Source organism: Mesoplodon mirus (genome assembly GCF_964341445.2).
Source record: "Mesoplodon mirus genome assembly, chromosome: 6".
Classification (NCBI taxonomy): Eukaryota; Metazoa; Chordata; class Mammalia; order Artiodactyla; family Ziphiidae; genus Mesoplodon; species Mesoplodon mirus.
In genome coordinates this window covers 3,859,941-3,884,791 of record NC_138982.1, presented here as the reverse complement: position 1 = coordinate 3,884,791, position 24,851 = coordinate 3,859,941, and the positions used below count along the sequence as shown (strand labels likewise).

At 45.7% G+C, this 24,851-nt stretch overlaps 1 protein-coding gene across 1 annotated transcript in view; it reads right to left on the bottom strand.

The window, feature by feature from the left end:
* Positions 1 to 24,851, bottom strand: part of IL20RB (interleukin 20 receptor subunit beta) — a 31,110-nt gene that overhangs the window by 5,788 nt on the left and 471 nt on the right. The window contains exons 2-6 of the mRNA XM_082625761.1: positions 12,832 to 12,958; positions 11,026 to 11,216; positions 6,789 to 6,913; positions 4,555 to 4,705; positions 287 to 429 (exon numbers count right to left, since the gene is read on the bottom strand). Coding sequence (XP_082481887.1) covers positions 287 to 429; positions 4,555 to 4,705; positions 6,789 to 6,913; positions 11,026 to 11,216; positions 12,832 to 12,958 — 737 coding nt within the window. The remainder of the gene's footprint in view (positions 1 to 286; positions 430 to 4,554; positions 4,706 to 6,788; positions 6,914 to 11,025; positions 11,217 to 12,831; positions 12,959 to 24,851) is intronic.

Genomic DNA, 24,851 nt, shown 5'->3' with positions numbered 1-24,851 from the left:
GACGCCTGGAATGCAGAGCATCCTGGGCTGGGCTACACACCTGCTGCCTTGGCCGTGCCAGGACCTGGGGGCAAGGAGCCTCTGCCTGATGGGAGCCTGGGGAAGGCCACCCCTCCCCCGGTGAAGGGAGGTCTCCCGGCCCCTCTGACTAGGAGGGAAGTCCTGAAAGTACTCTTCTCCCCTCTTTGTGCAAATGCTTGCAAACCCACGAAACGTGTGTCCCTGCCCCACTGAGGCCCAGACTACATCGGGTCAGCGTCATGCTGAGAGGAAAAAGAACAGTTACCAAGGTGTCGGGGAGCATCACCACGGGGCAACAGGAGTGCTGGAGCAGCCGGCCCATTTTCCAGATGGAGAGCGGTACAACCACGAGGATCAGCATGAAGCCCACAAACGAGAGCAGAGCCAGTGCCAGCGGCAGGGTCTCTCCTGGAAACGGAAAGACAGGAACCGGCTTAGGAGACAATCCTGGGCCTCTCTCACTTTCCTGAATCTGGCTCTGCACACTGGCCAAGAGAGCAGATGCCAACACCCTGACATCTGATGTGTGCCCTAGTGACCAAAATGACCACCATTAAAACCAATTTTCTAGAATCCAGATTGGTTTCCAGAAAGCCAAGGAAGATTACGATCTTTTTCTTGGGAAGGGAAAGGGAGGAGCATCATCTGTTAAGCCACTAGATGTGTTTGCACGTACCTCTGAGCCACTGCCAGGAAGAAGGCAGAGGGCCAGGCCCCGGGCAGGATGAGGGGGAGGCACCAAAAGAGAATAGCCCAGAAGGGAGCTGGGCAGTAACTGAAAACAAAGAGTATTTCACAATTTACTCTTGGCATTGATTCGTATGATGGAGGAAAATGCTGAATTCAGAACACAGTCACATAATAACTCATATATCAAGCCCCTGCGAGGGTTAAGTGACTTACCCCAGGTCACGCAGGTAGGGCTGGCTCCAAATTCTACTAAGTGATGTATCAGAAAGTGCCAAGTCTGAATGTCTGGAGATGCGGAAAGGGGGATGGGTTACTTTCCCATCTCACTGTCCTATTCGTTTAGCCCCTCTGGGCTGGACTGCTCACCCAGGATATGAAGGGTGCCACAGCTGACGCAGCTGCAGAGAAGCTGGTGGGCTCTTCCAGATGGCTGGGGTCCCCACAGTTTGTATCAATGATTTTGGAAAATATGTTGGCAGTACACATCAAGAGATACACAGATGTTCATACTCTTTCATCCACTCCTGTGAGTGGATTCCAAAGAATAATTCCAAGGAAGGAAACATATGCAGAAAGCAGTTCACAGCAACATCTTTATTAGAGCAACAGCCTCGCATAACCCGCCCCCCTCTCTGCCCAAAGCAGCACCCCTGCACCTTCCGCCACCCCAGCACGCTCTGGTGTGCTTTCTCATAGCACGTACCACCAAGGGAAACCATCTCATTTGTTTACTGCCTTGTAGCCTGTCTCCCCATCTAGAAGGTAAGCTTGGTGAGGGCAGGGACTTCCCTGCTGTATCCCAGTGACGGGGCCAGCAGGTGGCACATAGTCAGTGCTCAATAATTATTCACTGAATGAATGAATCAGTGAATGAACATCATCTTCAAAAGCAGATGGCAGGGGCTTCCCTGGTGGCGCAGTGGCTGGGAGTCCACCTGCTGATGCAGGGGACGTGGGTTCGTGCCCCAGTCTGGGAGGATCCCACATGCCGCGGAGCGGCTAGGCCCGTGGGCCATGGCTGCTGGGCCTGCGCGTCCGGAGTCTGTGCTCTGCAACGGGAGAGGCCACAATGGTGGGAGACCCGCGTACCACAAAAAAAAAAAAGCAGATGGCAATGATCTAAGTACCCCAAATGGAGGATGATTTAATACATCATGGGATATCATCATGGCAGGTCAGGAGTTCAGCTATTAAAATGAGAATTAGGATATATACAAACTTGTTCGCTGCATCACGGGTTGCAGTGGCAAAAGGCTGGAAAGCACAGAATATACCTATTTATGGGGGATGGTTACGTATACTTTGGCACAACCATATATTGGCTTGTTATGCATGTTCTTAAACAATGAGGTAGATCTATAGGCACTGACATGAACAGGTGTTCACAATAGCAATACCCACTGAAGGTGAGCGAGGTACAAAGCAGTAAGCACAGTAAAGTCCCAGTTGTGCCTCTGAGTACTGGCATCACACGATGACTGGAGGATTAAATGCCAGACTTGTCAAAGGAAACCTCCTGAGTGGTGTGGGGAGAATGGAGAACGTGTACTTCTTACTTTATATACTTCTGTGTTGTTCGAATTTTTTAACAAGCTTGACTTACATGGTTTTAAAAAGTAGTATAGGGCTTCCCTGGTGGCGCAGTGGTTGGGAGTCCGCCTGCCGATGCAGGGGACACGGGTTCCTGCCCCGGTCTGGGAGGATCCCACATGCCGCGGAGTGTCTGGGCCCGTGAGCCATGGCCGCTGAGCCTGCGCGTCCGGAGCCTGTGCTCCGCAATGGGAGAGGCCACAACAGTGAGAAGCCCACGTACCGAAAAAAAAAAAAAAGAAAAAAGTCGTATAAAATGAGGGTCTGTGGGAGGGATAAATTAGGAGCTTGGGATTAACATATACACACTACTATATATAAAACAGATAACCAACAAGGACCTACTGTATAGCACAGGGAACTATACTCAGTATCTTGTAATAACCTATAATGGAAAAGAATCTGAAAAAGAATAGATTTATATACATATATATGTATAACTGAATCGCTTTGCTGAACACCTGAAACTAACACAACATTGTAAAGCAACTATACTTCAATTAAAAAATAAATAAAGACCCCCAAAAGTAGTATAAAATGGTAATCAGAAAATCTACATGGAAAATGTTATGGATGTGATATTTGTGAAAAAGCAGAGTCAAAGTGTATATATAATTCAACAACAACACGTGTCTACACAAAGGCTAACAGCCCTTTAGAGGGCAATTTGGAAACAGCAGCCAAAATTCAAGTGTGTATGCCTTTGACCCAGCAACTCTACTTCCAGGAATTTATCCTTCAAATATACCAGCAAATGATCTATGCCCAAGGTAATTAATGAAAGCATTGGCTGTAATAGCAAAATATTGGGAGAAAAAAACTAAATACCCATCAATAGGGAGCTAGTTAAATTAGTTATATACACATACAGTGGAATACTATGTAGCTACAAAGAAGGATGAAAAAGTTCTTTTTAGATATGGAAAAATCTACAAGATATGTCAAGTGAAAAAGACAAGATCCAGAACAGTGCATGGAGTGTGCTAACGTCTGTGCTAAAAGGAAGGGAAATATATAAAAGTATATCCCATTTACTTGTAAGTGTATTGAGAAGTCTTTAGAAGGATATACAAAAAGCTAATACCTCTGGGGGAGGGGTGGGAATTACATGGATGAGGAAGAGGAGGAGGAAGGCGGTTCCACACGTACCTTATATTTTTTGAACTATATAAATGTACCAAATATTCAAAATGATAATTTTTTTTTTTGTTTTTTTGGCTGTGTTGGGTCTAAGTTTCTGTGCGAGGGCTTTCTGTAGTTGCGGCAAGCGGGGGCCACTCTTCATCACTGTGCGCGGGCCTCTCACTGTTGTGGCCTCTCTTGTTGCGGAGCACAAGCTCCAGATGCACAGGCTCAGTAGTTGTGGCTCACGGGCCCAGTTGCTCCGCGGCATGTGGGATCTTCCCAGACCAGGGCTCGAACCCGTGTCCCCTGCATTGGCAGGCAGATTCTCAACCACTGTGCCACCAGGGAAGCCCTCAAAATGATAATTTTTTTTTTTTTTTTTTTTTTTTTTTGCGGTACGCGGGCCTCTCACTGTTGTGGCCTCTCCCGTTGCAGAGCACAGGCTCCGGATGCGCAGGCTCAGCGGCCATGGCTCTCGGGCCCAGCCGCTCCGCGGCATGTGGGATCCTCCCGGACCAGGGCACGAACCCATGTCCCCTGCATCGGCAGGTGGACTCTCAACCACTGCACCACCAGGGAAGCCCGATAATTTTTTAAAAACTAAAAAGTTATACACAAATGTCACTCGTGGTGTTTGTGTGGCAGAATCATGGGATATGGGGTTTTGTTTTATTTCTTTTCACTGCAGGCTTTTAAACCATAAAAAATTCAAGGGAAAAAATTAAGTCAAACAAGAGGATTCTACAGACTTTCCATAAGGCCCCTCCCAGCTGAGTGCGGCAGTGCTACACGGTGGGCTACGTCCACACGAGGTCCGATGCTCAGACCCCGGCTACCTCACCTGCACCCCCCTCTGATACACAGGCAGCTGCCACCGGGTCAACCAGCCTTGCAACGTCTGGCCTCAGGCCTCGGGAGCTTTCAGGGAAAAGTGTTCTAGACAGCTGCCAAGTGACCCCTGCCCAGCCCCAGGGTGGACTCCTCGGGGGGGATTAGAACGCAGAACAATTTCACCACAGGATCTACCCAGCCTGGGGGAGCAGGTCGGGGAAACCGAGGGGATACTCAGAACCAGAGGAAGCAGCAAGCAACGAGCATCCCCCAGGAGGGGCAGACAGGCGGCCTTACCTTGCACCTTGACACATTCTGTCTGGCTGAAGGCACTGTGCCTCCCGATGGCCTTCACGAATGTCCGGACCTTCACGCAGTGTGCAGCCCCTGGCTCCATGGTTTCCAGGTGCACCGGAATGCCCCCGTGCCTCACCATCTTGACGTGTTCCTTTAGGAAAACAGAAAACAGTTACACTCTGGGGGAAGCAGGACACAAAAGAGGGAGAAAGAGGGAAGGGAAGCTATAAATATTTCCTTTCCAGGATGCATACAGAATGTTCCTCTCATTCATTCATTTACTCATTCATTCATTCTTAAATATTTATTTATTTAGCACCTACTGTGTGCCAAGCACTGGTGTAAGCACTGAACAAAACAGGGACACAGCATTAAACAAAACGAAGTTCCTGCTCTCGTGGAGCTTATGTGGGGTAAGACAGACCATATATAACACACATCAGGTGGTAATGAGGGTTGTGAAGAAAAATGAAGCAGGACAAAGAGGTAGAGAGTGATGAGGAGGCACCAGACTAGTGATTAGGGAAGACCTCTCTGATAGGGTAATATTTGGACAGAGACCTGAAGGTCAGAAATCTGACTGGGGGCTTGGCCGGGCCACTGCTGCCAGGGGGGATCAGTGCACAGGAACACTGGAGCCTGTGGGCAGTGCCTCCTCACACTTGCATCCATCCACTGTCTGTCCATCCATCTGCACACCCCTCCACCCCCACTCACCCCGAGGGCTGTGCTCCGCATCTGAACCTGTGGAGGCTTGTCTGGGCCAGGCCCAGGTGGCTCAGGGCACGCGCTCCTCTCCCAGCACCTGCTCTGCACCTCCCGAAGAATCCTAGGGATCTGCGTGCTCCCGGCCAGCCCAGGCCCTGATCAGTCCCCCACACGACTCCCTCCGCCTGGCAATGCCACCTCCTACCACTGGGCCCTGACCCAGCAGGAATATATGCTGGAAACCATGGCTGTTTCCTGTTCCACCTACACATACCACCTTCCAGGGGAAGCTACCCAGCCCACGGTCCCCGTTGAGTGGGTGGTAGGGCACATGACCTGTCCCTCAGACACTGGCATTAGGTCAGGGGTACCCTTGGCCTGAAAAGGGTCTATCAGAGGCCAGCCAGCAACCGGTGACCCCTAAGCTTGGCCTGATAAGACAAGCAGTACCAGTCAGATTTCCTCTGCTAGGAACTGATCTTGGGGAACTGATACCTGCAGCTAGAAGCAGGGACCAAGGGGAGAGGACATGGCGAGGAGGAGCCGGGCCTCGTAAGGCACAGCCATAGGCATGTGCAGGAAGGAGTGGTGAGGGATCAGGGCCTGCGAGCAAGCTGGGGAGAGGGCCACGGAAAGAGTGCAATAGAGAGGACCCGCTGGAGGGAATCAGGGACTCCACAGACGGGGGCCCCTGGGCAAGTGAGGCTGTGCTGCAGCCTGGCTCTGGGCCTGCTCTGATCATGGAGTCTATGAGAGCCCCTTATAGCGCCATATTAATCCCTGTGACAGAGCCTGTTTTTCCTTGTGCTGAGTCGAGTGGGCCTTGTCACCATTTCAGCTTGGACAGGGCCTCCACAGGTCTGCCCAAGCTCCATCCTTTCTGCTGCTGTGGCTGCAGGATGCTTGGCCACTCCCTCTGGGAGAGCTGACGTCCCACCCAGCCTAGCCCGCAGCACCCATCCCACAGGGTAGGGCAGCGCCCCATCTAGGCATTCCGGGTGGCCCACTGGCTCAGAATTAGGGTTGTTTATCAGCCAGCTCCTGACTCTCTGCCCCGACTTCTGCACCCTGCCCAGATACACACCCTCAAGAGCCTTGTGCCAGCCTCATATGCTTTTGAAATCATCCAGTTGATCTGGAACACCCTGGTCTGCCGCCTGTAAACAGCAGGGAGAATGGCTGAGAAGACATGCTGATGAGGGAGAAGAAATGCATTGAAAAGGTATCATGGATCCAACTATGGCAGAGTTTAGGGCAAGGAGGCAGCCCTCATACTTTAGCAAACGTGGCCTGAGACAGCTCCCAGCCATGGTCTGGGTTGGACCAAGGCAGTCCTTTGAGGAAGAGGCTGCCGGGATTGTCAACCTACGCCCATCTCTCCTTTCCCCCAGTTCACCCAGGCCCGCTCATCCTCAGGCCACCCCAGACAGCAAGCACTGCAGGGACTGGCTTTCCTCATCCAGCTCTCAGAGGTCTGTGACTGCTTCTCCAAAGTCTAACTCAAAGGCCAAGGGTGGGAGTCTCACCTTGGCACCAGGCTCTCTCTTCCAGTAGGCCACGAAGAACTCAAACTGTGGCCCCAGGTCTTCCAGCTTAATAACCAAGTGGAAGCCATCCTTGGTGATCTCCATCCCAGGTGGGGTGAGGATGGCTGTTGGCAAGACAAGGAGAGAATCAAAGCCAGCCCCAGACAGGACTGAGTTTTTTCCAGGGAGACCATGACCAAGCCAGCAGTAGAAACATGTCAGGCTCATGGGAGGGGAGGGGTTTGGATATGGCTTCGCAGTGTGCAGAGGCGTGTACACTGATCCTCTTCTGTACTCAGCAGGTGCTCAGTAGACACTTTTTGAATGATGAGCAAATGAAAAAAACAAATGACAACAACTTATTACAATTCACATAGATCAGTTATATATATCGGCTGCTGCTAACTCTCAAACATCAGGAAATCAGCAGCCTGTGGATGGGTTGGCCTCTCTATTCTCAGTCCAAGGATTCTTCAATCTCATATCCTTAATGGAAGATGTTGGAAAATCAGAGCGTTTTACAAATTCCAATAATCAGCTCTAGAAATTTACAGCATAAGCACAAGCACCATCTTTCATATTACTGGATCCCAAACAGAAAGGCCAGCAGCCCCCATGGATACTTTCCTATCAGGAGACCAAGAACAGAGGGCCCACACAGACAGTCTTTAGTCCCTGGTTACTGATGATGGATCCAGACTTGCCTCTCAGATCCAGGCGCTGCAGGACCAGAGGGGCCACCACAATTGCTGGCCTTGACTTGGCAAGTTTAGCAGAGTGTGTTCTGGGCTACATCCTCCTGCACTGGGGTCAGTGGACACTCAAAAGAAAGGCAGTTCCTGCAGGGAGTTTTCAGAGAACAAAGTATTTCCTGGCATTTGAAGAGCTGCCTGGAAAAGGAACATGAGGACTTGGAAAGTCAGGGACCAACTGTACAAAACATACCCAGTTCAGAGGCTTCATACGAGCATACAGCAGCACTAGACCTGCGTCTGAAACACCTCCAGTGGGAGAGAGATGTTTGACTCCTCCAGGTTTAAGTCAAACACGATTAGAATTGGATCCCCTGACCTCCATCTATGTTGAGAATAGAATTAGGCAAAATGACCTCATGTCATTTCAGTTCAGAGAATTTTTTGACAAAGTTGGGACAGGAACTTCTGTCCTATGTACTCTACAAACTTATCTCATTTAATCCATCCAGCAAGCGTAAGAAGGTAAATACTGTTCCTATCATACAGATAATGTAACAGCCTCAGAGAGGTTGAGTGAGTTTCCCAGAATCACACAATTAATGGCAGAATTTGAGTCCATGTCTTTCCACGTTTCTAGACTCTGCTGTGGGGTGTTTTTTAACTCCCAATGAACAGGATGCACATAGATCGTTTAAATCAGATTCTAGGCTTGGGCCCTGGAGATAAGTGGTTCTAAAGCTCCCCTGTGACATGAATTCATATAATTGAGGTTAAGAACCTCTGCTCTCAACAGGCTTCCCTTTAAGAGTAGGAGATCCTTTTCAAGAGAGGCTTAAAATAAGATTTTTCATATGTCTGGGGAGAAGTCAGCGTGGCCTTTTTCAAAGGCCAAAGAACAGACGTAATGCCCTTGAGAGTCTCGATTCCATCCCAACTCTGCAGCTAACTTCATCTGCACAGGGACCACACAGGAGCAGCTTCTGGGGCAGGTACAGAGACTCCCTTCCTCAGCTCCTCCTGCAGTGGCCCTTTTCCTGTTTATATTGGCCTTCTCAAGCACAAGTTGCTACTGCACACACCCGCCCCCATAGCTTTGTAGGCACTCCCTCAATCTCCAAATGCCCCGTGCCTTCCTTTCCAACAGCTGCCAGCCACCAGCAATGACCTTGGCTGGAGCCCATGCTTCCAGGAGCCAAAGGGAGGTGGTGCTGGGTGCTGCCCAGGCATGGCAGGCAGAGGCAAAGCTGCACTACCCTCCAGCGCCCCTCAGGCTTCCCCAGGGCCTGCAATGGGATCCCACTGCCTCCACTGTATCCTCCCAGCGCCTAGAGAAAGAGACTGGGAAGAGGAGCCCACATTCGGCACCAGAATTCCTATTGGTATCCATTCCAATGGTCCCACTGCTGCCCCCAGCTCTTCCCTCCTTCCTCTGCTCTCTGGCTCTCAACTCCGGGCACCCTGTGGGTAATTAATATTAATATTTACTAATAGCTGAGTGCTGTGATAAGACAGCACCGCCCTGAGCCTTTGCACTTTTCATCTTGTCCACAACTACCCAGTGAGGCAAACTGTTGCCCTTCTTACAGATGAGGACTCACGGGGCGGCGCTGGGATTTCATCCCCACCTGCCTGACTCTAGAGGGCCAACTTCCCCTTCAAAGTCACCTTCCTCAGCCCCTTCGAGCGTGGACTCCCTCACCTTCTAACCGTCCTAATTTCTACCCAATCTCATATACTCCTCAGTAACCTCTGACTCATTCCATTACTGTAGATGCTGCCCCAAACCTTCCTTTGTCCTCACTCCCAGCAGAGGGTCACCTGCCACACCAAGAAAACAGGTCACCGCAGGCCCTTCCCTTGCCTTTCCTGCATGTCCCAACTGGTCACGTTATCATCCACACCTGCCCTGCCCCTTCCGCCTCCATTCAACCCTCCAGCTGGCAGCCTGTCCACCATCACCATGGCTCCATGAAGCCACTTTCTCAAGGACCCATTTTAGGGGCCTCCTTCAGGCCCAGCAGCAGCTCATCCGCTCTCCCCTCCATGACCCTCTCCCTGCCCGGCACCTACTAGTGCCTTTCCCTCTACCCTCTTTTTAAACCTAAGGTTTCCCAGGAGCCTATCCTGGGTTCTCTTTGTCCTTATGTCTTGTCCCTGGACATCTCACCTGCTCTCAAGCCACTAGCTATTAATTTTGTGTTGTGTGTCTGACCTTGACCTGTCTGAGCCCCAGGGCCTGATTTCCAACTGCCAATCAGACATCCGTGGCATGATATCCTATAGGAATCTCAATCTCAAAGAGCCCAAAGCCAGCAGCAGCTCTTATTCCTCAGACCAGTCGCTCCTCCTGGGTTCTCTTCCTTGGGTGACACTCCCACTAACCCCATCTGGAAGATGGACGCCATTATCCACCCCCCACCCACTCTGTCTCCCAGTAACTGGTCCCCAAGCACTGTCCTTTCTAACTCAGCAATGTCTCTAGAATTTGTCCTCTTCTTCCCATCCCTTCCCCACTTCTGGGATCAGGACCCACCTTGGCTCAGCTGGAGTGTTACAACCCCGTCCTCACCGTTCACCTGCCCTGAAGGCTTGTCCTACTCCAGTTCACTTTTCACACCACAGCCAGAGTGATTGTTCTGTAAGACAGACCTGGCCTAGACCCTCTCCTCTACTGTGACCCTCCTCTACCGACTTGATCAAGCTTTATGTCAAAGCCCTTCACCATGTGACCAGCTGCTTCCTCGCCCCCGGCATCCAGACCCTGCTCCTGCGGTTCCCCACACACACCCTTCTACACACTGGCCATTATTTGCACTCTGCCGTATTTGGTCACCAATCTGGATTCTTCCCCTACTTCTTTTTTTTTTTTTTTGCAGTACGCGGGCCTCTCACTGTTGTGGCCTCTCCCATTGCGGCGCACAGGCTCCGGACGCGCAGGCTCAGCGGCCATAGCTCTCGGGCCATGGCTCACGGGCCCAGCCGCTCCGCGGCATGTGGGATCTTCCCGGACCAGGGCACGAATCCGTGTCCCCTGTGTCGGCAGGCGGACTCTCAACCACTGCGCCACCAGGGAAGCCCTCTTCCCTTACTTCTTCCTCAATTATTTTCCAGGTTCTATTGCTATAGAAAAGTTACTTATTTTCAAAGGACTGTTCCTAATCATGTATAGACCCTATTGCACGAAGAAGATGCTCACACAGCAACAAAGATGGGGTTAGCGAGGCCCCAGATGGGAGGCAGTGTAAGATTTATGAGGCACTGCTACGGTAGGGAGAGGCCGTCCTAGCCCCAGCTCCCCACTTCCAGACCAGTTTTCCTTCCAGAGACAGGACTCACTTCCAAAGTCTCTTTCAAAACGAGAGGGAGGGCCTGTGGGAAGCAGCTGGCTTTTTAAAATGGAGCAGTTAGGGCTGTTGATGTTCACAGTACTCTGGCTTTGCAAGACTAATTTGATGCTGAAAAGAATCCCGACAGTCTCAGTGAGCGTGGTTCCTGAAGGGGAGGCTGCTGGGGGTGGGGGAGTGAGGAGAGAAGAGCCTTACTTGAGTTTCGATTAAAGGGGTGCTTCAGGGTGCTCCAGGCTGAGGTCAGTGAGCCCAGGGTGGCCCTGACCCGGAGGCTGTACGGTACAGTGGCAGTGATGTCATCAGTGATGTCACACTCGGGCCCTTGGGTGGGCGAGCACCAGCTGCTGGGGATCCAGATGTGGCTCATGTACAGGCTCTCGTACTCTCTGGCCAAAGAGAGGAGGGGACAGGGTCACACCAGCCCCTTCTACCCAGGCTCAATGCTGGTTTCAAGTACCTGTCGCATCCACTGACTCTTTATGGGTCAGGAAAGCAAGCATTTGTTCCATACCCCCGTTTCTCCCCTCTCCTCCCTCACCGACCATCCTTTCTTCCTTACTCCTTCTCACCAGACAAGGGAGACCCAAGCACAAACCCCACTCTGTCCCAGTCTCTCCATCTGCACGCTCACCACCCCAGTCTCAGCCACTGTCATCCCTGGCCTTGCTGTGTGTCTCCTGACTGATTTTCCTGCTTCCGTTCCTGCCAGTCTTCAAACCATTCATCACTCAGCAGAGCAGGACATTTGTCTCCTTAGTGGCTTCCAAAGAGTCTAGAATGGAATCCAAACTCTCTCCCATGGCCTACAAGACTCTCTGGCCTTCTCACTACACCCCTAAACATGATGCTCCCTCCACACAGGCCTCCTTGCCCTCCCTCCCACAGGCTGTCACGTTTGCTGTGTCTCAAATGCTCTGCCCCTGCGTTCCCATTGGCTGCCTGCTCCTGTCCTTCAGATATTGGCTTAAATATCACATCCTCATGTGATATGGACATGTGAGATGGACAGACCTTCCCCGACCATCTGATAAAAAGCTGCCACAGAATCAACTCTCTGTTGCATCAGCCTTTTAGCTTCCTCCTAGAGCTGATTTCTATCGGAACTTACCTATAGCAATGCTGCCTGGTAGAACTTTCCATGCTGGTGGAAATGTTCTGTATCCCTGTTGTTCTATATGGTAGCTACTAGCCGCATGTGGCTATTAAGAACTTGAAATGTGGCTCGTACGACTGGGAAACAGACATTTTAATTTAATTTAACTTTGACTAATTTTGATTAATTTAAATTTAAATAGCTGTCTGTGTCTAGTGGCTACCACACTGGACAGTGCAGACCTCGTGTACTTATTTCTTTACCTTTTTACTGTCTCCTCCTGTAAATGTAAGCTCCCTCTGTCCAGAAGCTTTGTCGACTGCACCCGTGAGCCTAAGAGAATGTCTGCACATGTAGCTGTTCAGTTTGTATAAATTGTTAATGAACTGTATTGAGCACCTTCTGTGTCCCTGTCACTCCTTGACAGCTCCGAGGGCCTGGACACCTGGAGAAGGGCCAGCTGACCTATAGGATCACAATTTGTTTTGGCTTCTAGGGGCAAGCACACAGTCAGGAAAACTGAGGTCTCCCCCACTCCCAAAGGATCTGAGTCCCCAGTGATTTCTCCACCTCAAGTCAGAGGCAAACTTGTTCCTTCTTAAAATTTTCTTCAGCATTAGACAATTGACTCACTGTTGGAAAGAAGCTCCACCAAAAAGTGTTTATACATGTTTGTGTTCCCAGGGAGTTCACTGTCAAATCCATGGGACAGTTTCCCTGTTGCTTCAACTCTCTCAGTGCCCATGCAGACAGAGGATGCAGATCATGGGAAATAACCTCTCCCTGGGCTCACAAAGCCTCCTTGAGCTCTGGAATGAAGGTTGTGATTCCTGGAGAGGAATCAACTAATGTCTAAAAGAGAAAAACTAAAAAAAACAAACACCGAGAAAACAGAAAACAAAACTCACCCTTGGTACTCGACAGAATAGTGTATTATTTCTTCAGGCACAATCACTGGGCTCCATGTCAAGACATGCTTCATGTTGGTTGATTGTACAGAGAGGTTCTGAGGGGCAGGCAGAACAGCCACTCCATCTGGGACCAAGGCAGATAGACAGGCTGACAGGTGAGCTCAGGGGGCTGGTATCGGGGGAAATGCCACAGCTTCAAGTTAGTTTCTAATGAAAAGCCAAACATGCTCAGGAACTGGAAACAACTCCAATGTCACCATACTTAGGTTCATGCTACATGTTTGCTGTCATCACTGTAATTCTGCCTTTGGTGATTGAATGGCTTGTTAATACTAATAACGGCTAACATTATTGGGCACTTACCGTGCTCTATCCAGGCCGTGTACTAGGTTATCACATGATTACCTCATTTAATCCTCATGACCATACTGGGAGGTAAGGACCATTGGTTTCTCTGTTGTACAAATGAGAAAACTGAAGCACATTATGTACAACCCTTATGTCACGTTGATCTAGATGCAGGCCTTGACTCTGCCACTTACTATGTGACCTAAAGCAAGTTGCGTAAACCTGAGCCGCCCACCCTTACATGGCAAACCCATATCGGCTCCTGCCAGCTTCTCATCACCACCCTCTCCTGCTACTGCCATCGTCAGGTACCAAAGCAATTCGTTTGTGTCCCCAAGAAGGCCAAACAGGGCGCAGCTGCCATCTGGGAAGTGCAGGCTCAGGTCTGCCGTGGAAGGAGTCCAGTGCAGAAAGGCACCAAGCCAGCTCGGAGGCTCCGCCCCAGGCAGCCTGCAGCCCTCTGAGCCAGCCGGGATTCAAGCACCTGCTCACACAGCTGTGTGTTCAGAGTGTGCACACAGTGGGTCTACAGTTTGCACACAGAATCAAAGAGGCCTGTGAAGCTGAACCTGCCCTCATAAGGACTTTGCAGCCCCAGGGCTCATCCTTGCGTGTAACCCAGGGTGCAGTCTGGATCTTCCGCTATGGTCTTCCCCTCCGACTTTCACACACTCTGCTTTTAATGCCCAACAGCTGCCCCCCTTTGCTGTTACAGTTGCAGTGATAACATCGACAGCATGGTGTGTACGAGGCTGGGACCCTCGTCTGGGACTTTTCAATCTCCAGGCTGGCACCTGCTGTTCGTTACCCAGCGCTGTAACCACGAGAGGATGGGTGCTGCCGGGGACACCCCACCTGGTGCCCTCGCTTCTCCTCTAATGTAGGACCCTCGTGGTGCATCCTGATCTCACTCTCAGCATCCACGGCCTGCCCTGTGAGGAAACACCTAGGGTACCCACAAGGGAGGCTTCCTGCCCTCCCCACGTTTAAACTTGTAATCACCCAAGGGATGAAAAGGAAAAGAGCCAGCTGCAGTGAGGTCACACGGGAAGGTGGAGCGTGGTCCTCTCGGACATCCTTCCTCTGGTAAAGTAGACAAAACATTTCCCTAGTCAGATATGTGAAGATTATAAAGCTATGTAAATATAAAGCTCTAATTCATAATTCTAAAACTCTCAAAAATGAAATCTCCTGGCCCAGATGGTTACACTGGAGAATACTATGAAATAGTTAAAGAGAAATTAACACCAATTTTATACAATCTCTTCAAAAAAATAGAAGAGGAAAAAGCACTTTCCAACAAATTTATGAGGCCAGTATTACCCTGATACCAAAATCAGGTAAAGGTAGTATGTATTTAAAAAAACAAAAGCCTACAGATCAATATATCTCATGCACTTAAATGCCAAAATCTTCAACAAAATACTAGCAATCCAAATTCAACAACGTATAAAAGGATTATGCACCATGATCAAGTGGAATTTATTCCAGGTATGCAAGGCTGGTTCAATATTTGAAAATCAATTAATGTAATCCACTGCATCAACAAACTAAAGAAGAAAAATCATACAATCATATCAGTTGACACTGAAAAAGCATTTACAAAATTCAACATCCATTCATGATTTAAAAACAGAAAACAACAACAACAAAAAACCTCTCTTCAAGTCAAAAACATTAGGGAGTTACCTCAATTTGATAACGACCATCTATAAAAAACCTACAGTTAACATTTTGTTCAATGGTGAAAGACTGAATTCTTTCCCCCTAAAATCAAGAACAAAGCAAGGGTGCTCACCCTCATCACTTTTACTCGACATTGTACTAGAAGTTCTAGCAGCTGTAATAGGGCAAACAAAGGAAGTAAAAGGCAGTACAGATTGGAAAGGAAGTAATTAATCTCCCCCTATTTGCACGCTATGTAGGAAATCCCACAGAATCTACAAAAAAAACCTCCTAAAACTAATAGCGAGTTCAGCAAGTTCATAGGATACAAGATAAACATTAAAAATTAGTTGTACTTTTAAATACTAGCAATGAACACTTATACACAGATATTTAAAATATTATTTACAATCACTCCCTCCCCCAAAAGAAAAACTCAGGCGTAAATCTAATGAAACATATCTAGGATTTGCATGGGGAAAACTCCACAATGCTGGTGAAAGATTTCAAAGAAAATATAAATAGATGGAGAGACATACTGTGCTCATGAATCAAACAATTTGACATAGTTAAAATGGTAATTCTCCCCAAATTGATATACAGGTTTAACGTGATTCCTATCAAAATCCCAGCAAGGTTTTTTGTAGATATATACCAGCTTTTTCTAAAATTTATAAGCAAAGGCAAAGGAATGAGAATAACTGAAACAACTCTGAAAAAGAATAAAGTGAGAGAAATCAATCTACCCAATTTTAAGACTTACAGTAATGAAGATTGTGTGGTATTGACAAAGAAATAGACATATAGATTGATGAAACAGTATAGACATCCCAGAAATAGACCCACACAAATATGCTCAACTGATTTTTGGCAAAGGTACAAAAGCAATTCAATGAAGGAAGGGTAGCCTTTTCAACAAATAATATTAGAGCAATTGGATATTTGCAGGCAAATAAAAAACCTCAACCTAAATCTCACACGTTATGCAAAAATTAACTCAAAGTGGACCATAGACTTAATGCAAAATATGAAACTCTAAACTTTTAGGAAAAAACATAGGAGAAAATCTTCAGACCTAGACAAAGATTTCTTAGACTTGACACCAAAAGCAAGATCCATAAAAGGAAACATTTATAAATGGGCATCATCAAACTTAAAATATCTTGCTCTGCAAAAGACCCTGTTAAGAGGATGAAAATACAAGATACAGACTGGGAGAAAGTATTTGCAAACTATATATTGCACAAAGGATTCATATCTAGAATATATATACAAAGAATACTCAAAACCCTACAGTAGAAAAGCAAACAATTCATTTAGAAAATGGGCAAAAGACATGAAGAGTCATTCCACCAAAAAGCACATACAGATGGCAAATGAGCACATGAAAAGATGTTCAACATCATTAGCTATTAGGGAAATGCAAATTAAAACTTCCGTGAGATAGCACCACACAGCCATCAGAATGACTAAAAATTTTTAAAGTAACAATACCAGACCCTGGTGAGGATGCAGGGAAAGTCACTCATACATCTCTGGTGGGAATATAAAGTGGTACAGCCACTCTGGAAGATAGTTCAGCAGTTTCTTGTGAAACTAAACTTATAATTACTATAAAACCCACCAATTGCACTCTTGGGCATTTATCCCAAAGTAGTAAAAATTTATGTCACACAAGATCTGCACAACAATGTCTATAAACAAACTGGAATCAGCCCAGATGCCCACAGGTGAATGGTTAAACAAATTATGGTATATCCAATAAAAAGGAACAAACTATCACTACATAAAACAATCTGGATGAATCTCTAGGAAATTATGCCAAGTGAAAAAACCCAACCCCCCAACAGTTACATACTGTATGATTCTATTTTTATAACATTTTGAAATGGCAAAATTTTAGAAATGGAGAACAGATTAATGGTTGCCAGGGGTTAGGAACAGTGGGGAAAGGCACAGTAGGGGGAAGTTCTAAAAAGGCAACAGGAGTATCATTGTGATACTGGAACTGTTCAGTATCTCGACTGTGGTGATAAATACAAAAACCTATTACACACACACACGCACACTCGAACGAGTGCACGTAAAGCTGGGGAAATCTGAATAAGACAGGTGGATTGTATCAATGGTATCAATATCCTGGTTGTGATACTATACTATTGTTTTGCGAAATACCATTGGGGAAACTGGGCTTTCTGTATTATTTCTTACAACTGCATATAAATCTAGAATTACCTCAACAAAATTTCAGTTAAAAAATACAAACATAGTGTCATCACACCTAAAAAATCAGCATTAATTCTGATTATCTGCATGACAGGATACATTTTAAAAGACCATGATAGGATAAATTCAAACAGGATGAAATGCACCTAGGAGAAAAGTAAAGTTGTAGAATTAGGTGCAGTCAATTAAATCAGTGAGGGACACCTGTTTAGGGTGGGAGACCTAACGATTAGGTGTCCTAATGACAAGGGCACTCATCAGGGCTTTAAGCAACTACTCTGAGGTTGAGTTTCTGGGTATATCTTTCTTCATGAGGGGCACACAGGCAGGACAACAGAAAGAGATGTCCCAAAATTTAGGTGGCTCCATTATGTTATGCAGCAGTTTGCACTTGTGTAACTGTCTTCTCCTACCTGCGAAGTTCCAAATCTAACTCCACTATGGGCAAAATACTCAGTCTCATTCCTGTCTTAAAATGAAAACTACTGCTTCTTTCTGAGTCCTGTAGGCAACATCTTCAGTATCTTTATGCCATTTGTACCATATATTCCAAATTCCATCTTTGTTTCGCTGTTGTTTATGTAGCACACATAGACATTGGGAATGAGATGGAAAATCAGTAATGCCCATGAACTACTGATGCCAGGGGATGTTTAATTGGGTTACATAGAAAGCATGGTGGCCCTACATGAGGAAAGATCCATTTTATGCTAGGACACTAAATAGGGAAGTCTATTTTCAGCTCAGACTCCAAGTTGAAAGTAACTCCTTTCACCTATGAAGGGTTTCATAGGTGAATCCCCTCCAGTTGTTAGACAAGGCTCACGGTGGTCCTGAGAACACAATTCAGTGGAGAAAAAGAAAACTTTGTTATCTACCCACCATTCTCGTTAACAAGAAATGTCATCTACCAGCCAGGAGTAATGTGTATTGAAGTCAAGTCTCTGAAGAAACCAGTTAATAGAGACTCTTCCTGATGTGAATGAGTAAATGCAAAAACAAAGAATGCACTCAAGGCGGGAGGGGAGAGTAAGCTTACAGTGTGAACAGGAAAGACATATTGGCCACAGCGAGAAGGGTGCAAAATTGGGAATAATTATTTCCTCAGCCACACTGGATGAGAATTCTCAATGGAGCTAGACCAAGATATTGGAATATCTTCTGTATAATCGTTTGGTTCCTTGTGAATAGTTATGCTACTGTTACTGTAGAGAATTGTTCTTGTTCTAGCAGTCTGACTCAGTATCTCAAGAAGGCCCACTGGGTGCAGCCTCTTGGGTGTTTCCAATAGAGACTTGAGCCAGGTGTCTGTGACTATTTAAGATTCTGGTGCTCAGTGTGGCAGAAAGTAGCTAAACAACACTTTTTGCATAGAGCTGCATTCACAAAGCTGATCCCTCTTTCTTGCGGCCTATTAGTATTCTATTGCTGCTGTAACAAATTCCCGCAAATGTAGTATCTGAAAACAACACAGATTTATTATTTTCCAGTTCCATAGATCAGAAATCTTATACAGGTCTAAATTGGCTGAAATCAAGGTGTTGGCAGGACTGCAGGCTCCAGGGGAGACTGTTTTCTTGCCATTCCCAGCTGCTGGTGGCCACCCACCTTCTTGCGCATGGCTCCTCCTTCCTCCATCTTTAAAGCCAACAATGGCTGGTTGAGTCCCTTTCATGCTTCAAAGTTCTCCTGCCTCTTTTTCTGTCCTCCCATCTCTCTCTCACTGCATCCAGGAAAGGTTCTCAGCTTTGAAGGACCCATGTGATTAGATTGGGCCCACCCTGATAATCCAGGCTAATCTCCTAATCTCAAAATCCCATAACATTAATCACATCTTTAAAATCCCTTTTTCCATAAGAGGTAACGTATCCACAGGTTCCAAGAATTAGAACGTGGATGTCTTTGGGGGACCATCATTCTGACTACCCCATGGGGCTTGCACTTCAGGGGATATTGATACCATGAACTGACATGATACCCTAAAATGTCTCCCTCGAATACAGTAAATTATTTCAAGAGAATCCCCTTGTATGTGGCCAGAAGAAGAAAAGAGCAAGGCTGAGCTAGGACATGGCTGCTAAGCAGGTTGCTGGCATCACTCACTGCCTAAGTAACTAGTGCCCACGCCCCAGCTTCAAAAGGTATTACTCAGCCATAAAAAGAAACGAAATTGAGCTATTTGTAATGAGGTGGATGGACCTAGAGTCTGTCATACAGAGTGAAGTAAGTCAGAAAGAGAAAGACAAATACTGTATGCTAACACATATATATAGAATTTAAGAAAAAAAAATGTCATGAAGAACCTAGGGGTAAGATGGGAATAAAGACACAGACCTACTAGAGAATGGACTTGAGGATACCGGGATGGGGAGGGGAAGGGTAAGCTGTGACAAAGCATGGACATATATACACTACCAAACGTAAAATAGATAGCTAGTGGGTAAAATAGATAGCTAGTGGGAAGCAGCCACATAGCACAGGGAGATCAGCTCGGTGCTTTGTGACCACCTAGAGGGGTGGGATAGGGAGGGTGGGAGGGAGACGCAAGAGGGAAGAGATATGGGAACATATGTATATGTATAACTGATTCACTTTGTTATAAAGCAGAAACTAACACACCATTGTAAAGCAATTATACTCCAATAAAGATGTAAAATAAAATAAAATTAAAATTAAATAAAATAAAATGAAAATAAAAGGTATGCAAACCAATTCGTGCCTCAGGAAAGTGATCTACTGCTTCAGGATCTTAAAGTGTGGTCTTTGGATCAGCAGCATCACAAAACCCAGGAGCTTATTAGAAATGCAGACTCTCAGGCTGCAACCTGTGCCCTACAGAACAAGAATGTGCATTTTAACAAGATCCCCCAGGTAATTCATAAGCATATTAAAGTTTGAGAAGCGCTGGTATATAGAGTTCTAATGGTTCTCAACCTTGGCTGCCCATGAGAATCACTGAGGAGGTGGCTTTTGTGGGTGTTTTTTTAAAGTTTTATTTTGAAATAATTTCAGACTTACAGAAGAGTTGCCAAAATAGTACAGAGAGCTCCCATATTACCCTTCATTCAGCCTTCCAGATGTACATGACCATAGTACAAATATGAAAAGGAAGATATTAACATTGGCTCAATATCAATAATGAAGCCTCAGTATTTATTCAAATTTCACTGATTTTTTTCCCCTAAAGTCTTCCTTCCTGCCTGCCTGCCTGCCTTCCTTCTTTTCTTCCTTTTTTTCAGGAACCAATCCAGGATCCCACATTTAGTTGTCATATCTATACTTAGTCTTCTTTAATCTGTCCTCAATCTTTCCTTGACATTTTTGACGGGTACTGGTCAGTTGTTTTCTAGACTATTTCTCAGTTTGGATTTGTCTGATGTTTTTTCATGATTTGATTAAGGTTGTGCATTTTGGGAACATACTCACAGGGAATACACGATGTTACTATGTCTTATTACTGGTGGTGTTAACCTTGACCACTTGGTTAAGGCGGTGTCTTCACTGTAAAATGACCATTTTCCCCTTCATAATTAATAAATAACTTAGAGGAGATACTGTGACACTATGCAAATATTCTTTCTCCCCCAACTTTCATCCATTAATTTTTGTGTTTATTGGTGGATATTACTTGCAACAATCATTGCTGTGATGTTTTAATTGTGATTTTCTATGTGTTAACTGGAATTCTGTAAGAAATAGCTCTTCCTTCTCCACCATTTGTAATGGAAATTTATTTTATTCTATCGTTATTTATTTTGTTATTCAAATTGTTCCAGCTTTGGCCATTGGGAGCTTTTTTGGGTTTTGTGTCCTTTTGACTTACTCCCATCTCTCACTCTCTTTTTTCATGTTATTTTTATTAATAGACTTTTAATTTTTAGAATAATTTTAGATTTATAGGGAAAAAATGTAGACAGTAAGTACACAGAATTCCTGTACACCCTTCACTCAGCTTCCCCTAATGCTAACATCTTATATAGTCATGATATATTTGTCAAAACTAAGAAACTAACATTGTACATTACTATTAACTAAACTCCAAACTTTATTTGGATTTTGCCAAATTTTCCACTAATGTCCTTTTCTCATTCCAGTATCTAATCCAGGATACTTGTTGCATTTTGGCTCCCATCCTTTTTTGAGCACTTCCTTCCTTACCACAAGATGCTCCAAACTTCTATTTTCTCTTCCCAGTTATGGAATAAACCACTTCTCTAAGGGGCCCCACCCAGGAAGTTTTGAAAAATCCCAAAGAGCAGGCAGCACCCTAGATTAGTTAAATCAGACCTCTGGCTGTGAAATCCTGGCATTTGTACTTTTAAAAGCTCTTCAGTTAATTCCAATGTGCACTTGAGACTGAGAACCACTGATCTAGACCTTACTTCAGGTACCTGAAAGATAGTTAAAGCTATGAACGATATATGATATCACTTAAATGTGGAATCTAAAATATGACACAAATGAACCTACCTATGAAACAGAAATGGAATCATGCACATAGAGAACAGACTGGTTGCCAAGGGGGAGGGGGTTGGGGGAGGGATGGAGTGGGAGGCTGGGGTTAGCAGAGGTAAGCTTTTATATATAGAATGGATAAACAGGTCCTACTGTGTAGCACAGAGAACTATATTCAATATCCTGGGATAAACCATAATGGAAAAGAATATAAAAAAGAATGTATATATATGTATAACTGAATCACTCTGCCATACAGCAGTAATTAACACATTATAAATCAACTATACTTCAATAAAAAAAAAAAACTATGAATGATAAATCCCTAAAGACTTAGGTGTATTTCCCAGCAGGTTCTTATGTTCCCTGAAGACAGGAAATACTGTTTTGTTCATATCTAACCACCCAGAACGCAGCACACAGCAGGCGCTCAGAAATACAGAATGAATGAAAACGAAACAGGTGAACCAAGTCTTGGCTCTTTAGTGAAATTAGCCTCGGCCTGATTTTTCCCCCCGAATTCCTATCTCACATTAGACCTTTGTTTCATTCTGAGGTTTATGCCCGCCACAAAGTCCCTGGGCACATTTCCCAGGCAGAACCCCTTGTATCTCCTCCCTGGAATCGCCATGCTGGCTTCCCCTCACTGTGTCTGCTGTCAGCTCCCCTCATTTGGGCTCTGTTCTGCCACCTTTACCTCCAACAGCCCTTATGGCAAATGTGTCAGAAAACATAGCAACATCTTCTTTATTCCTTTTGCTTTGTCCCTCCAAACTTTTTCTGGCCTGCTTCAATGTCTCAGCTTCTTCTGCAGAGAAGTACAAAGGGCACAGGCTCTGTAGCCAGCAGAACCAGAGTCAAATCCCAGTTCTCCCACTTTATTAGATGTATACGCTTGGGCAAATAGCTGAACCTCTCTGAGCCTCTCTTTCTTAGGGTATAAAATGGGGGTTATATCACCTGCCTTGCAGGATTGATGTGAGATGTCAAGAGGACATTTTTGCTAATCCAGAGCACAGTGTGCAGTCATAAATGGCAGTGGCGATGGTCATTGTCGCTGTTATTATTGCTCTTATTATTACTATTATTATTATTATTATTGTTGGTAGTGGGAATCAGTTTCCTGAATTACACATTATTATTTGAAAGGGACAGGGCAAGGCAAATAAGTTCTGTAAAAGAGAGCAAGACCTCTACCCATCTGTCCCAAGGATCTAGAGTAAGTAGTAGAAGTTCATTTAGACATTGCAGAAATCATTGCAGGCTCCTACACAGTCCAGAGTAAATGGTCAAAATTGCATAAAGGCAATCTCAGCTAAAGCAAATAACTGCTGACTCCACCACCGGTTTGCATAACCAACAGATGAAAAGTAACATCTTCAGAGTGCCTTTGTTTGCATAATTTCGTTTGACACCTCCCAACCGAAAGGTAGCTATTTTGACCATTTTGAAGATGAGGAAACTGAAGTGATATATTCACTGAACCAGCAAGTGGTAAAAGTCAAAACTCACACACAGGTCTTTCTCACTCTGACATCCTTGTGGCTTCTACCACTGGTGGATTTTTTGGGGTTTTTTTTTGGGGGGGTGAGGGGGACAGGGATGGTGGTTGTAGTTTTTTGTTTGTTGTTTTTATTCCTGTGTAAGTTTACAGGTGTCAGAAGAGTACTCACCTCCAGGTCTACTTGAAATAGGAGTCTTCAGGAAAAGGCTTAAGAGACTGGACTACCTCACTGAAGAAAATGTCAAATTAAAAAATGGGTGGGGCTTCCCTGGTGGGGCAGTGGTTGAGAGTCTGCCTGCAGATGCAGGGGACGCGGGTTCGTGCCCCGGTCCGGGAAGATCCCACATGCCACGGAGCGACTGGGCCCGTGAGCCATAGCCGCTGAGCCTGAGCATCCGGAGCCTGTGCTCCACAACGGGAGAGGCCACAACAATGAGAGGCCAGCGTACAGAAAAAAAAAAAAAAAAAAAAAAAAAAAAGTGGGTGAAGGGGATCAAAAGTGTAAATTTCCAGTTATAAAATAAATAAATCATGGGGATGTAATATATAGCATGGTGACTATAGTTACTATACTGCATATTTGAAAGTTGCTAAGAAAGTGGATCTTAAAAGTCTTCATCACAAGAAGAAAAAATTTGTATGGTGACAGCTGTTAACTAGACTTATTACAGTGACCATTTCACAATACATACAAATATCAAACCATTATGCTGTACACCTGAAACTAATATAATGTCATATGTCAGTTATACCTCAATTAAAAAAAAAATCAGGAAAAATATGCTGGCCTTTCCCCTTCTCATTTGGCCACCCCGTCTTCTCCCTTTAGCTTAGTGGAGGAGTGTTTTCCTAGCACTTGTTTGTGCCACCAACTAATCAATCAATCAAGTAACTAACCAATCAACTAACATGCTGAGCCTATGCTAGGGGCTGTGGGGATGCCAGGAAAGATGCCTAGGCCCTGCCTTCAGGCCAGCGCAGGAAACAGAAATAACCCACTGAAACAGAGTACATGGGGTCAAGGATCAAAGGAGAGAGGTCTGGGAAGGGTCTGCAGCAGCAGGGACCCATCTGGAATGATGATGGGAGGACGGGTTTGGGATGGGGTAAGGACTGGAGACGGAGCTTCTGCGGGAAAGAACAATAATAAACACCAGGAGGAGGAAATGGGGGGGGGGGTGATGTGCCAGCTGTGAAGACAGCAGCCGCCTGTGGCCCATGCTTGTTTTCAAGGAGTAGTGAGAAATAGGATTGGGGCCTAAATATGGTGTGTCATGAAACAAACAGCAAATTTGCTCATCATGTGCTGAGACATAGAGTTGTGAAGGGTTTTGAGCTACACAGGCATATATTTGACGTTTAAGTCAGCTCTAAACATTTGCTAATCACCTCGGCACTGATTTGTTACCTGATTTAAACTAACTAGAATAATTAGTTCTCAGTGTTAAAAAAAAGAAAGTACTCAAGACACCCACAGACACTGCAAAGTGCCTAGTACCTTGGTGTATTCAAATTAGAAATTTCTCTTAAAAACGTTACTTGACAGGAAGAAACATCAAAAGCGAAAGCTGCGATTTCAGAACAATAACATGTAGGTGCAAGCAGCCAGAATGGAGCAGAGAAAATTATGTAATCTTACTGGCAGGCAAAATGCCCCAAACCAAATACTTTTCAAAATGGTATGGAGTACCTGACTGCTACCTTTTCTGAAGTGACCAGGAGAGAATTCCAATTTTCATAAATCTTGTACCCAATATTAAGGTTGCAAATTATGTCTTTCTATTCACGTGTATTTTGTTAGAATCTTTACTTAAACCTG